The sequence below is a fragment of the Lates calcarifer genome, linkage group LG4 (genome assembly GCF_001640805.2).
Source record: "Lates calcarifer isolate ASB-BC8 linkage group LG4, TLL_Latcal_v3, whole genome shotgun sequence".
Classification (NCBI taxonomy): Eukaryota; Metazoa; Chordata; class Actinopteri; family Centropomidae; genus Lates; species Lates calcarifer.
This window is the reverse complement of record NC_066836.1, coordinates 4,028,216-4,042,126: the sequence shown is the minus strand read 5'-3', so window position 1 is coordinate 4,042,126 and position 13,911 is coordinate 4,028,216. Positions and strand designations below refer to the sequence as shown.

The following is a 13,911-nucleotide window of genomic DNA, read 5'->3' as shown; positions in this document are numbered from 1 at the left end:
CAGAGGGAATAAAAGTCTGGTGGGCTGTTAATGGGCGGCAGGTCAGTGAGCTGCTGAATAAAACAGCAGAAAACTCACTGATGTGTTTTATAAACTTTTGAGTCAGATGATTATGTTGTGAGTTTGGCTTTTAAGAGTAGTAGGAGGCACTTGGAATTTAAAATTACATTTTCAACATCCAGGGGTCTAATAAAAACCAGCACTTTGCTGCTAGATTAGCTGTAAATGGATTTTTTTTCTGGTGTTAATGTCTCAAAGCTGATGGACAGCAGAGCATTAAGGTTTCATGCTGACCGTGGAGTTGTCAGGTAAATGTTCTTAAAGTGAAGTGTCCAATTAAATCTCTGAGAGCTTTCTCTTGTTTCCCCTGAGATGGTTCATTTCTTTTTACCCTTAACTGCAGTTTTTTTTTTTTTTTTTTTTTTGTTTTTTTTTTTTTTTTACTCAAGGCCTCTTATCAAGAATAAATTTGTTATCAGAGCAGCAGCAGGTGTCCAGACGTCCTTCTACAGTAATTCCCTCACGCTCTCTGTATCTCTAAACTGTTTGTGAGTAATTGTGAGCATTTAATATATGATTTATTATTGTGCTGTGCTGTGAAAAATACATTTTTCCCTCTATTTTAGCTGAACACTGAACAGGGCTTTTGTTAAATCTGCACTTAAAGCTCTTGAATATTAGTAGAGTTAATTAGATTAGTTCTGTTATTGATAGGGAATTAGCACTTATCCTCTTTATATAGAAATCTTAATTAATAGAACAACTGCATCGTTAAAATATTCAGATTTATCTTTGAAGGATTAAAAATGTGTTTATCCTGTTAGCCAAGATTACAAGGCGCGGCAAGGCCATTTGCAGGAGAAAAAAACTTTACCTAGAAAGTCGTATGTTTGAAATGATGTTGATGACATCATTGATGGCATTGATTTAGACTGAAATCTTTGCTTTAGAGAACATAGCTCTGAATATTAAGTTTTCATGTGTGTTGTGTGTGAAGATGAACTGGAGGTGAGGTACAAGCTGGACAGCAGCAGAGATGCAGAAGTGTGGAGGAGCAGAGTGAGGAGTCTGGCCAACGGACAACTACACACTGTTAGCATCAGGAGACTGACGGACTCTGTGTCTGTGCAGGTAACAACACACAGTACAGTCATTATTTATACAGCAGCCAGTTAAAGGCACCGAGTAATGTTCATAAACACAAGAAAATGTGTACGTTTTCCAAATTGTTGTGGCTAATGTGTTAGCTGATTTGTCAGAAACAGACACCTACAGTGCATATGAATGAATTCATGAGAGCCAGGAGAGTCAATCACACATTACAGGAGCTGCAAAGGCTCCGTCTTTGGTAACACTTGTTTAGCATTAATAAGCACTATACAAACAATAATATAAATGGTTTACAACATCCTATAATGGACAGACAGTTTATTAAAATTGCTTTATCATTACATAGCTAGCGTTAGCATTCGCAGCCTAGAAGACTTAACAGCATAGAAGAAATGTTCAGCATCAAATTTTATTCCTTTACTCACCAAGAGCTGTTTCCAGCAGTGGAAAGCAACGCCAGTTTTTTTGGTTCTATTTCTAGCACTCTGAAGTTAGCATGCTAACCAGCTAGCCCTAGCCCATCTCGTAATACCATTTAGCGATAGTGAGATAGTGAAGAAGCAGCGCTGCCCAGAGGTCATATTCTAACCTCTTGTCTTGTAAACACAAGGATGGCTGAAGCTCTTGGTTCATAAACAGGTGCTAATGCTAACGTTAGCTATGTAGCGATAGCAAAAACTTAAAGATAGCACCGTTAGTCCATGTTGCTTATCATATATTATAACTTCTACAGTGACATACTCTACATCACTACATTGTAAACTTGCTACATCTTTTTGGGCTTCACTTCTGTTTTATTTCAACTTAAACACGCAAGTTTGTGCGTTGTTGTAAAACCACAGCTGCTGCTGTTGTGTTTAGCTCTCTGCTTTCACTCTGCAGCCGAGTCAGACAAGGTGTAAACCTGCTTAACACGAACTTTCTCCCCATGTTTGCCAAATGAGTCGCCTATCTCAAGGTTAAACTCAAGGACAGATGCACATACAGGCAGTCTCATCTAGCCTATGCACTATAGTACAGTATTGTTATATTCCCCCCATATAACAAAGCCTCAGTCAGCACTTCACTCTCAGTTCAGCCACCAGCAGCTGGATTCAGGGCATCACAGCAGGACACCAGGGACGAACCACACATTAAAACAGCTCCAGATGAAATATGAAGCGTCTTAATCGTATCTGGATCTCCTGAATCTCTTATCTTGTTAACAACAGCCTCATGTGATATATGAGGTTAACTTCATCTAACCAGCAGCCGGCAGCCTGAGAGTCCATATAATTATCAACACGGCGAGATAAACAACAAGGTGACCTCATCTTGCATGGGCGCAGCCTCCTGATTCAGAGTGTTTGTGAGGCCCTGGTGAAATATGAGGCGCATCTCATCTTATCACTTTCCATTATACTGAATCATTTTGTCTTTAGCAGCTTACTGTGAGGGCATAAGGTGGCAGTTTACTCTGGAGAAAGAAATCTCAGCAAACATTTATAATAGATTTACATAAAACTGGATGTGTTTTGGTGCCCTAAAGATGAATCCTAATGTTTTCTGGGGCACATTCATGCTCCCCACAGGTCGAATTTTCCACATGCTGCACTTCAGGGTTTTAGTATTAGCAAACAAACTTTAGATTAAATCAATTTAGGAGGTGATTCTCTTCTTTCAGATTAACCAGGACGCCAGAGAGGACTTCAACCTGACGTCTGATGGAGAATTCAACGCCATCAAGTCTCTGGTGCTGGGCAGAGTGCACGGTGAGTGAGGAGGCAGTACAGTAAAAGCAGAGACATTAGTTAGAGAGAGCTCAGACTTAAACTCATTTGAATAACAGCTCTGAGATGTTTGGCCTCATTTGACACTCAGCTTAGGAAAGGTTAAAGGAATAAATGAAGCTTCAGCTTGTTTGCACTAAGACTGAAATATTATGTAAATTATTTGAAGAAGAAGAACTCTGAGACAAAGTGTAAGAGCTACTTTACCATGAAGGCGGATCCACCCACGTAAGTTAGCAGGGATATAATCAACCAGAGAAAATCTTGATTATATTTGTACCTATTCTTCAAACGTTACCTCTAGATTAAATCAGCCACAGTGCACTGAGTCTCTACCTGTTCGTCTTACTATCCTAAACGAATTATAAAGATAAAATGTTCGTATTTGCACCTTTAAATAAAACAATTAGTAGACCAAACATTTTGAAATATGCCAGTTTTGATATGAAAGCCTCAAACGTTAACGACAAAAGCTGACGGACGTAACGCAGACAAGTTAGCTGACTGTTTTAAATGAGCTGAGGACACAGGAGGCGAACCCAGAAGGCAGGCTTAGACTTGCAATCCAGCGATTTATTTTAGCCGAAAAACAAAAGAGAACACGATGGGAAAACACCAGGGACACGGGAAACACAACCAAACATAGATTGTATATACACACACAGGGACTAATGAACCAGTGGGACACAAGTGAGACAACACTCGACTTTTTCCTCGTTTGTTTTAACAAGGTGCAGCCACACTGACGACCTCTTTGACCTGGTGTCAGTTAGTTTGGAGCCAAATCAGATTAAACATTCAGTAAGTGTTAAATAAGTTACACAGAGTCTCCGTTAGGCTGCAGAAGTTCAAAGTTGTGAAAATTTGGTCGGACGAGAGCAACCACCCAATAAAAACTAAAATCTCTCATTTTACTTGATGATTTTCAAAGACTATTGTATTTGCAGCTCTACTTGTGGCTGCATCTGCCATTTTGTGGCGTCCAAATTCTCCAAGAAGGATTATTAAACAATAGAATAACATTATTTAACTATGTTTATTGGAAGAGAAAAACAACAATTCATCATGAGTGAAAATCAGATAAACCAATAACACAAAACAATGATGAAAAACTCAGATGCAAATCTGATTAAAATGCTTATTTAATCTTATTTAAGTCAGGTTTGCTGGTTTGAAGTTAGATGAGAAATCTAGAGAGACTCAATGCATTATTGATGAGTTGTTGTGAATATCATGTTTAACACCTTTCACTCTATCAAAACCGGGAGAGATTAGAAAAAGGATTTTAAAAATGTTCAGCAGCTTTAAGAAGCTTTAGGACAAATACAGATATGTTAAGCATCAGTTGGTGAGAGCTGGTTCAACACAGGGAGATGCTTTCCTGTAAAAAATCACCCTCTGAGCAGGTTAAACCACATCTTCATTGAGCCGCTGTTTTAAATCCCTGACAGGGACCTGTAACAGAGTCGGGCTCTGTTACAGGTCCCTGTCCCTGTCCCTGTGAGACAGTTATTGGCTCCGTCATGACTTATTCATGTTCTCTGTGAGCGGCTCCATCAGAGACAGACTGAGATATAAGCTGTTAATAACATGAGGGGCTGAGAGGCCGCAGGCTGCAGTCACGGTTCTCTGATAAGACAGAGTCACGCTGTCAATTTAAAACGGAAACTCACTGGATGTTAGCAGTAAAACATGAGTCAGGCGTTTGAAACGGATTTTATTCATTTATTCTTGTTTTATAAGATTTCAGGAGATTTTGATTCAGTTACACACATTCTACCATGTTAGCACTAGAAAAACTTTCATTTCTGTGCATAAAAATTATCCAAATCCTCTTTTCCTGAGTACAAAATTGTCATTTGCAGCTTTATTTCCATATTTTTGTGTTTGGTTTTGGACTTTAAATACACATAAATGTAAAAATCTGATGTTAGATCGTTCAAAACAGCAGCAAATTTTGTGATAATACAATATTTATGGGTCATGGTGGAGATGCACACAAATTCTCTCGGTATCTTTTGTCTTTCTGGATTCAAATCCTCAACTCAGTGTGTTTTAACCTCGTCATGTCAGCATGTGAACCTCCCCTCTGTCAAACCAGAAGAGGCAGAGAGTCAGATCGGGATCAGAAAAGCAGCAGGAAAGTGGATTTTCTGTCGTTCCCTTCCAACCCTGTCATCCATCAGCCTAACTAATGGACCCGGAAGGAATACGGGGGGGAGACAGAGAGGAGGTGGAGGTGATGGAGTGAGGAGTATATCAGCTGAGAGGAGCTCACAGGCTACAGTAATGTTTCCTGCTGCTCTCATCAACATGCAGATGTGTCCTGGTAAAAAAAGAAAACCACAGTCACCTCTCAGTCATGTGAACAGACACTGATGCAGCCGGTTACAGCGGCGACGTCGGCTTCTCACAGCTGCTGTTTACTCTGCTGTGAGGGAGCGGAGGTGAATGATGGAGGGATTTAAGTCAATAAAACGAACAGATAGAGGAGGAGCGTTGAGTGATGAATGGAGACTGGAGGATGAATCACTGTGTGTATGTGCTAATCATTAGAATCAATGTGTTGCCGCTATTGTCCTACTCTGATAACAGGATAATGTGAAGCAGAGTCAATCAACCTGTCAGCGTTTGACATGATTTGTTGGTCAAATCATGCGACTCGTTGAGCGAAGCCTCGAAACGAAAGGTTAAAAGTTTAGTTCCCAGTGCAGGTATTTGTTATCTAAGGGTTCCAGTTAGCAAACGTTCGCTATCTTGCCAAGACATAGATGAGAGGATCAATAGAGTGGTGCAGGTGTGACGTATTTTGGTAGGCTAACCCAGAAGTTAGCATCATACTGGTTCCCTCGACAAAAAGCCAGTGGATTATTGCAGAAAATAAACGTGTTTGTGATACTTACATGTTTTATTCAGCAAAATAGTCTTAACAAATCAACGCCACTGCTCTGATGTTTGAAGTCTAAATCCAGTTTCCAGAAGTAAGAAGCTAATGTTAGGCTATAAACCAACTACACCACGGTCACATGACGTCAACGTCTCCACCACTAAGCTTCCAACTGGTCATTTCATTTAGCTCTGAGCTCTTCTACAAAAGCCTTTCTTCTTAGAAAGTTAGTGAGAGTTTGAAAGAGCGTGAGTAGAAACACAACGAGGCTGTAAAGGTGGACTGGTGAGTAGATGGGTTTTCATGTTAACGTCCCCGACAACCTCTATAGTCTCAGTTAGACACTCGTTAGCAACCACCTTTTTTAAGACACGTAAAAGCTTCAAACATCAGGAGTGGGGGATTTACTGACCGATTTTATGTCAGAGAATAAAACCTGAAAATTTCTTGAGCTTGTGTTAAAACCACAGACCTTATTTCAACCATTTAACCAAAAATCTGTCGTCTTTGGGACGAGAGAACAGGAAGTGCTAAAATGCTAACTTACTTCCAGGTTTTAGGACTCATTCCTGCACCACTCTATACCTCTCTCTCATGTCTGTCCAGTAAATATGATGCTAGTCCCAGCAGCTAGTTAGCATAGCTTAGCATAAAGACTAGTGTGGAAAAGAAATACACACTTAACCTTTTGTACTGATTCAACAAACAAGGTGTAACATCAGCTTCAGAGGTGTTAGTACACATATTTTGTTACCTTTAGACATAGCCAGGCTAGTTTTTATGCTAAGCTAAGCTAACCAGCCACTCATATTTAGCATACAAATATGAGAGTAGTATCAGTCTTTTGATCTAACTCTAACAAGACAGCAAATAAGGATGTTCAAAATGTTACACAATTTCAGAAAATATTACTTGATTCTATAATTAATGACAACTCACAATCGCTTTCCTCTTGTTTCAAGTAAATTATTCATTTTCCTCAAGCAGCTTTGTTTTGCTAAGAACACAAAGCACAAAGAAGTCAGAATTTAATTATTTCAGTATGATTAATAATGTTTTGTCTTCTTGTCTCCTCTTGTTTGCATTAGATTATTAAACTTAATACACTTAAAGGTAAAATATTCAAACTGTATTGCAGCGATAGAGGCAACAAGACAGAGGAGAGAAGTCTGAAAAGTGGATTACTGGTTATCTGGCTTTGCTTATTTCAAAAGTCAGACCCACACAAGACAAAAACAACACTTCAGATTTCTTTTTAATTCTGTTCCCTTGGTCGAAACCTCCTTCTCATTCCTCTTTCCTCCTTCAGAGTCTGATGAGTTGGATCCAGACCTGGCCCGGCTGGCAGCTCTGGGTTTCACTGGCTGTCTGTCAGTGGTCCACTTTAACTCCATCAGCCCTCTGAAAGCTGCTCTGCTCCACCCGGACACCAGCCCCGTCATCATCACCGGACCTTTAGTCCAGTCCAACTGTGGCTCCCTGGCTTCGGCCAATCCCTACGCAGCGGAGAACACACACCACCTGTCAGGTAAGGATCTGTCAGGTAAGAGGTGGGGTGAAAGTGTCCAGTTGAACTGTCATCCTGAAAATAATGTGTGCATAGAAATCAGTTTTTTCCTCCTCTGTTTCTGTGAGTATCTGTTCTTGGTGGGAGCTGCTTTTTCAAACTGTAAAATTGTCTCGTTAAGTACGTACACCTTGTGGAGGACACTCCTGACAACGTGCTTGATGAGATAATTAATTTGGACCATAGAAGAGAGTTTCCAGTGGCATTTCTTTCCTCTCATCCAGCTTCACGTTGTTGTATTTGTCTGCTCCGAGTAACGATACTGTGATCGTGTTTCTAAATTTCTTTTCCTGTCACTTCTAATTGTTGGAGGCCTTTGATTTTTCATTCTTGTCTCATGTCTGTTTCCCTGTTTTCCTCCTCTATCTTCCCTCTTTACTCTACTTCTGCCTTCTCTCTTTCTCTCTGCTGTAGACCAGTCTGGTTCAGTGGGTTCAGGTCAACCTTTAGTCAATGCCATCAGGACTGACTCGGCTCTGATTGGAGGTACTGAACTGTTTCACCATCTTTCACTGTGCTGAAACCTGTGTCATCTTGTTTCACTTTTTTTCTGTATTGGACATCTGTTAGAATCAAAGATTACACTCAATATTTCACTGATGAGAGATGTTCTGTTGAAAGCCAGCAAATGTGATGTGATGGGCAAAAAATTTCCATCAAAAGTAAATTAATTTTTGTATTTTTTTTTTTTTTTTTTTGGCTCTTCTGCCCGGACAGATTGATTCAGAGTATAGATTGAATGGTTCCTACAGTAGATAGAAAAAAGAGAGTCAAAAGTCATTTAAAACTGTCCACTAAATTTCTGTGACTTTGTGTCTCGGTGCACAAAGCACAGCCGAACTAATTAAACCACCGCTGAAATGACTTGCTGATGGAGAAACTTTCACACTGTTATCTTCAAATGCGTGGACATTTTAAAACCAAAGTAATATACTGCGAAATTAATTTTGGCCATATTCTGGAATTCCAATTAGACTAAACTTTCTCCGGATAATGAAATGTGCAGAACAGAAGCACAGAAGTCCAAAATGTGTGAAATTCTGTTCACTGTGTGTTAAAGTTAGATTACCAGAGTGACCGGACTGCAGGGCGAAAGAGCTGATAAAGCCCAGGACAGGGAGGGAGAGATGAGCAGAAATCATGTAGTGACTTCACAGTAGCTTCACAAAGCTCTGTGACCACTGAGTCCACTGTGACAGATTTACTGTACTTTACAGAGAGGCAGTGTGTCACTCGGAAAGCAACAAGACTTTCCAGGATTCATCAATATGAACACACACACGGCAGAACCACATCAGTATTTTAGCCTGTTTAATATTTTTGTGGATTCTTTTTTGCCACCTTCCTTTCACTGAAGCATGAAAACCAACTTATTATTTATAAATTGCTTAAGTTTTGGCAATCTATCACAAAATACAACACATTTGATTTTCTTATTTATAAAGGTAAGTAACTGTTGTGTTGTCATGTTCAGAATGATTAGAAAAATCTGCTGTGCGTTACCACAAATTCATCATGTGATCTGACAGAAACAAAAGCAGGAAACTAATATTGTTATACCATACTCAAATATCTCAAATATATCAACAAAAGATTATTTTTTTCGAGAAGACTGTGGAAACACATAAAAAAAAATCTAAAATGATAAGCTAAGCTAGCTCTGTTACGTATTTTTATATATATATATATGATTAGCCTAGCTTAGCATTAAAATGTCAAGGGGGAGAAAATAGCTAGCTTAGCCAAAAGAGTGAAAATAAAACCTGCCACAGCTTTAAAATAATCTTGTGTACATATAGCATCTTGTTAAACCTGGCACGCATTAAAAGATTTCTAAAATTTTAATAGATTTAGAAAATGTGAGACCACATAAATGACAACAAATAATGATTGATTTCACAGTTTCGCTCTTATAGTGTGTGATGTGCTGATTAAGAGTTGATTAAGACGAAGAATTGATTAAGAGTTAGCCAAATCTTAACCCGATTAGGTCTACATCCAGCTGCTGCTGTGGGTCAAGAAATAGCTTTACAGCGTTAGCTAACTGCTTCTTACATCACAAAGTCTTTTGACACAATGTTTTGAGATGAAAGTGATACAAATATTCTCATCTAACGGAAAGCAGACTACAGATATACAACCACACAGTTGCCTGTTAGTTATTCACACCTAGCTAAAACCAATGCAGCCTAATACAGCAGTTCTACAATAAATCCAACCTTCATAAAGGTTATAATGTTTAGTTTGTGTTGAAACTGTAATAGAGAGGCGTTGATTCAACTGTATGATCATTCTGAAGGATGTAGTTTGTGGTGCCAAGGTTTTTACTGTTGTTTTGCCTGCCTCACTTATTTCAGCAACAGAAACACCTCTCTGAACAAAAATGTCTGAATACGTCAGAGTGAATGTCCTCTGCCCTTTCAGGTTTGATAGCGGTGGTGATCTTTGTGCTTGTGACTGGCCTGGCGATAACCGCCAGATTCCTGTACCGCAGAAAAGAGACGTATCGGAATCAGGATGTGAAGGGAGTCAAACAGGAGGACAGCCCAGATTTTCCTTTCAACAACCAGACTGACTCCCAGAACGTCTCAGATGAAAACCGAAAGGAGTATTTTATTTAAACTGGTGGTTTGATGACCGGGTGAACTGGATTTTTTTTGGGGGGGGGTTGAAGACGAGGTGGGGGATGTCCTGCCACTCATCAGGACTTTACACTGCACTCAGAGCCACTTGAGACTTCACTGGGCATGAGTGGCCCTACAAAATATGGAAAGCAAAAAAACAGAACAACACAAACAACTTTTACTGTATAGTGTGTATATACTGATACAAGCAGTGCTGGACTCATGAGGTGTTGATATCCTTGTTTCAGAAATTGTAAATATTCAAAAAATGTAAATGTCGGAGTCATGTCTACTACAATCTCTAGCTAATGTCACTCTGTCATATTGAAAAGTTTGAAAAGGGAACTGATATTGTTGTATGGATTTATTTAGAGTATTCAAGCACAACTTTATTTCCTTGTTGCAGTGAATCAAGGTGCAGGGTGACTGGAGTCGTTCAGCTTATGCACTTCTATGCGGATGATGCACTTTTCTATGCGGATGATGTATGATTGTTTATTTAAAGGATGTGTAAACTTCTTACCCTTAATTACTCCCCTCAGGAGGAGTACTTCAGTAAGAGCTAGGTGTTTGGTGGTTTTGCTCATGTGTAATGCTCTTTTGTTGTGTGTAGAGCTTTGGGGGAATGACAGTATGCACTCTTTAGAGGCCGTAAAGCCTCGAAAACCTGCTTGAGGGAAACCTGTGTGCACTCGTCCACTTGGACAGTTAGAAAGTATTGTCAGAGTCCCTGCAGCCGGTGTACGTCCATCAAGTACCAGGAGGTGTTTTTGATGATTTTCTAACTCCAGTCAGCACATGAATTAAACATTTTCATGATTGATTTTCTTCCAGCAACAGTGAGCTACCACAGAACTTTGGTGTTAACAAGTGGCATCTTCAAAGTCAGCGCAGTCTTACTCACTCCAGTCATGCACATTGCCATGAGCACATTGTGCATTTGTACTGTTTGAGAAGTGGTGCACTGCAGGGCTGGCGGCTCCTGGTTGAGAGACTTAGAGACTTTTATACAGTAGGGATTGATTTTCCGCTTCATTTCCATTTTTATCCGTCTTTTTTTGTCTCTTCCTCTTACTAAAGCTCTTTTCTCTCGTTGCTTCTTTCCATCATAACTTGAAAGCACAACAAAGAGCAGGGAACAAAAATACATACATGAGCATTGAGCTTATTTTAGTTTCTTATAGTTTGCAAGCTCCTCAGAAACAGGTTGTTCGCTCTGACATAAAGGTTTTCTCCTCCCCTGCTGCATGCCGCCTTCTGGGAGCTTCCTCTCCCGGCTCTTTAAATGTTTCTGAACAGTAAAGCTTTTAACACTGACAGCAGCAGAGGCTCTGTAACTGTCTGTCACCTCGTACACTGCACGCAGAGACAGTTAATGTGTTTTTGAAATGCTAATCTGCCTCGGTCTGACAGGTGGATTGTAACTCGATAGTAAGCAGCGAGATGATCAGACTGAGAAAGAGAGATAATCCAGGAGAAATAGTGTCAGGCAGACACAGATGTAATAACAACACATTCTGATATCAACACTGAAAATGAAGCAAATCCCTCCATGTGTTAATTCAGCTCGAGAAGCAGAAAGAGGATCGACAGCAGCTGTTTATCAAACACACACCACCGTCTCTCTGCGAGACCCCAAATCACTGATGGGATTTTAATGACAAAAGTTGCTAAAACTTCAAAGTGCATTATTCATCTTTCTGTTTGTGTTTTCTCCCCCCCCCCCCAGCTCATAACAGCTGAGGCCACACATTGTTGTCTTTGTCACATCCTTGATTCCAGACACTTAAATTCTTTGAAGAAGGAGTAGTGACTGTCCATTCTGCAGAAGGAACTGACTGCAGTGCAGTGATTACGGAGAGGAACTGAACTGGTAACTCTGACTGCAAGATAATCTTGCAGATTGAGCACAGCTGGAGGAGACAGCTGCATGACAATGCAGCAAAATAATATGTTCATCAAGATCCAGAGATGAATGTTTTTTCAGTGTCCACTGAGAATGTGCAAACCAGCAAGGAAACAGATGTTTGACCTTAAACCTCTGCGTAGTGTCACTGTGAACAACTTTTTTTTTTTTTTTTTTTTGGGGGGGGGGGGTGTTTTTTTTTCAAACTATTTTCAGGCAACAGAACAAGAATATTACAACACTTTACATTTGAAGCTGCTTTATTCTCTACTGTAATCTTTCATATTTAAAGGATGAAGGCCTAGTCACACCAGGAAGTAATACAACAAAATTATATCACATGTCTTCATGAAATATTTGGGTCTAGAGGCTTGGTGGCATTGGGATTAATCACTGGGCTTTTTGACAAACTGCTGTGACTGATGAGCTAACTGCCAACATGCTAGCTAGCTGGGATACGCTAGCACTAGTCAGTCACAGTGAGTGTCAGAGCTTTTCTATTTTTTAAGCATTGTGCAGAGTACTCATCCTGATATTTTTTAGGACTTAATATCTTTTCATTCAATGAAGAGTCATTGAAGGGGGCGGGGGCTAATAAACTTACTACTTGCTAAATGTTAGCTAGCAAACACGTTAGCTTAGTTGCTAATGATACAGTAAGTTCACCCAGATAATTCAAAAGATGTATCTGTACAATTCTGTCTCAGAACTGCCTACAAACTATTCCTTTTAATAAATCTCAAAGGTAGCTAATAACGCAACTAAAAAGCTACATAGCCTCCCCCATTTTGTCAGCGCGTGTTATTGGTTAACAACCAAAATTTGCGAGTACAATTCTGGTTTGACTAGGCTGTAAGGCTGATTATAGTCTGCAGTTTGCTTATTGTCACCAACTTCCATTAAGAAGAGTAAAACAAAGAGTAAATTGCTCCCACTAATACAATACACACTTGCTGTATTTTTTAAAGTCAATCCCACATACACCATCCTGCTGCTGGAAATATTTATTAGAGCCCAAATTGTGTATTCATCCACAGCTGCAAATAGTCCCTAACAGAAGCATTAATTCTTCCTCTTTTAGTAAAAAACACAGTGCCCAGGTGTTTTAGGAAATTATTGAATGTTTCTTTTATTAATAATTAATGGGCTTATGACTAATACATTGCTGAATTTGGGATTTGTTGACAGTAAGAAAAACAGAGTAACCTCAGCCTCATCCTTGTTGGAGTGAATATTTTGACAGACAGTGGTGTAGTTTCTCTCTGACGATGCACTGCTTTAAAGTTGAGGTGTTATCAGTGTACCTATAGTGTTGGTGAATAACAGTGATGTTGTGAGTGTGAGTGACCTGCCATAGAAATATACAGACTCTACTCATAATCTGGTTGTTTCATTATAGACAAAATCCTGTTTGAAGAAAATAAATAATGATAATTTTTTTTCAATCCTGTTTTTCATTTTCATTCTAAATGTTCTACATTTACATGTCGAAAGTTGACATGACTCCACAACATGAAAGAAAATTTTCATTTTTAAAGTATTTTAAAGTAGTTTTTTACAGTAGATGAAGCTAGCTCGTAGCAAAGACTCCCCCGTCAACTACCCCAACAATTTACATACATTTACATCTTTTATGTTTGCTCCTTCAAACCGTGGAGTGGGAGGATACACATCCTTCACTACTGATGTGATGTGTGATGTGATGGCTCTGAACACTCTGCAGATCAGACATGAGGGAAATACGTGGAGCTGGGAAGCATCCAGGAGCGGAGGATGTCAAAGTGATTCTCGCCACTTAGCCCCATCGCCTGTTTAAACATTCAGGCACCCGAGGTTACGAGATGATTCGACTGCCTCTGATCGGTGATCCCTGTTTGGTTCATTTAAATCTCCGCTCATTTGTCGTGATCAGAGTCGAGATGTGGAGCTGATAACTGACGTCTTCAGCATCATCAGTGATATCAAAGACTCTGAGGGAGACGCCAACGTTATAAGGATCAGCTAATCTCTACGGCCAACACAGTGTTGTTATGTTAATTTAGGATGAT

The 13,911-nt window shown here is 39.7% G+C and overlaps 1 protein-coding gene across 1 annotated transcript in view; it reads left to right on the top strand.

Annotated features, from left to right (window-relative positions):
• Nucleotides 1–13,300, top strand: part of LOC108884340 (contactin-associated protein-like 4) — a 98,594-nt gene extending 85,294 nt beyond the window's left edge. The window contains exons 20-24 of the mRNA XM_018678191.2: nucleotides 998–1,131; nucleotides 2,774–2,861; nucleotides 7,076–7,294; nucleotides 7,748–7,819; nucleotides 9,758–13,300. Of these exons, the coding sequence (XP_018533707.1) occupies nucleotides 998–1,131; nucleotides 2,774–2,861; nucleotides 7,076–7,294; nucleotides 7,748–7,819; nucleotides 9,758–9,954 (710 nt within the window). The 3' untranslated portion in view covers nucleotides 9,955–13,300. The remainder of the gene's footprint in view (nucleotides 1–997; nucleotides 1,132–2,773; nucleotides 2,862–7,075; nucleotides 7,295–7,747; nucleotides 7,820–9,757) is intronic.
• The last annotated feature ends 611 nt before the right edge of the window (nucleotides 13,301–13,911 follow it).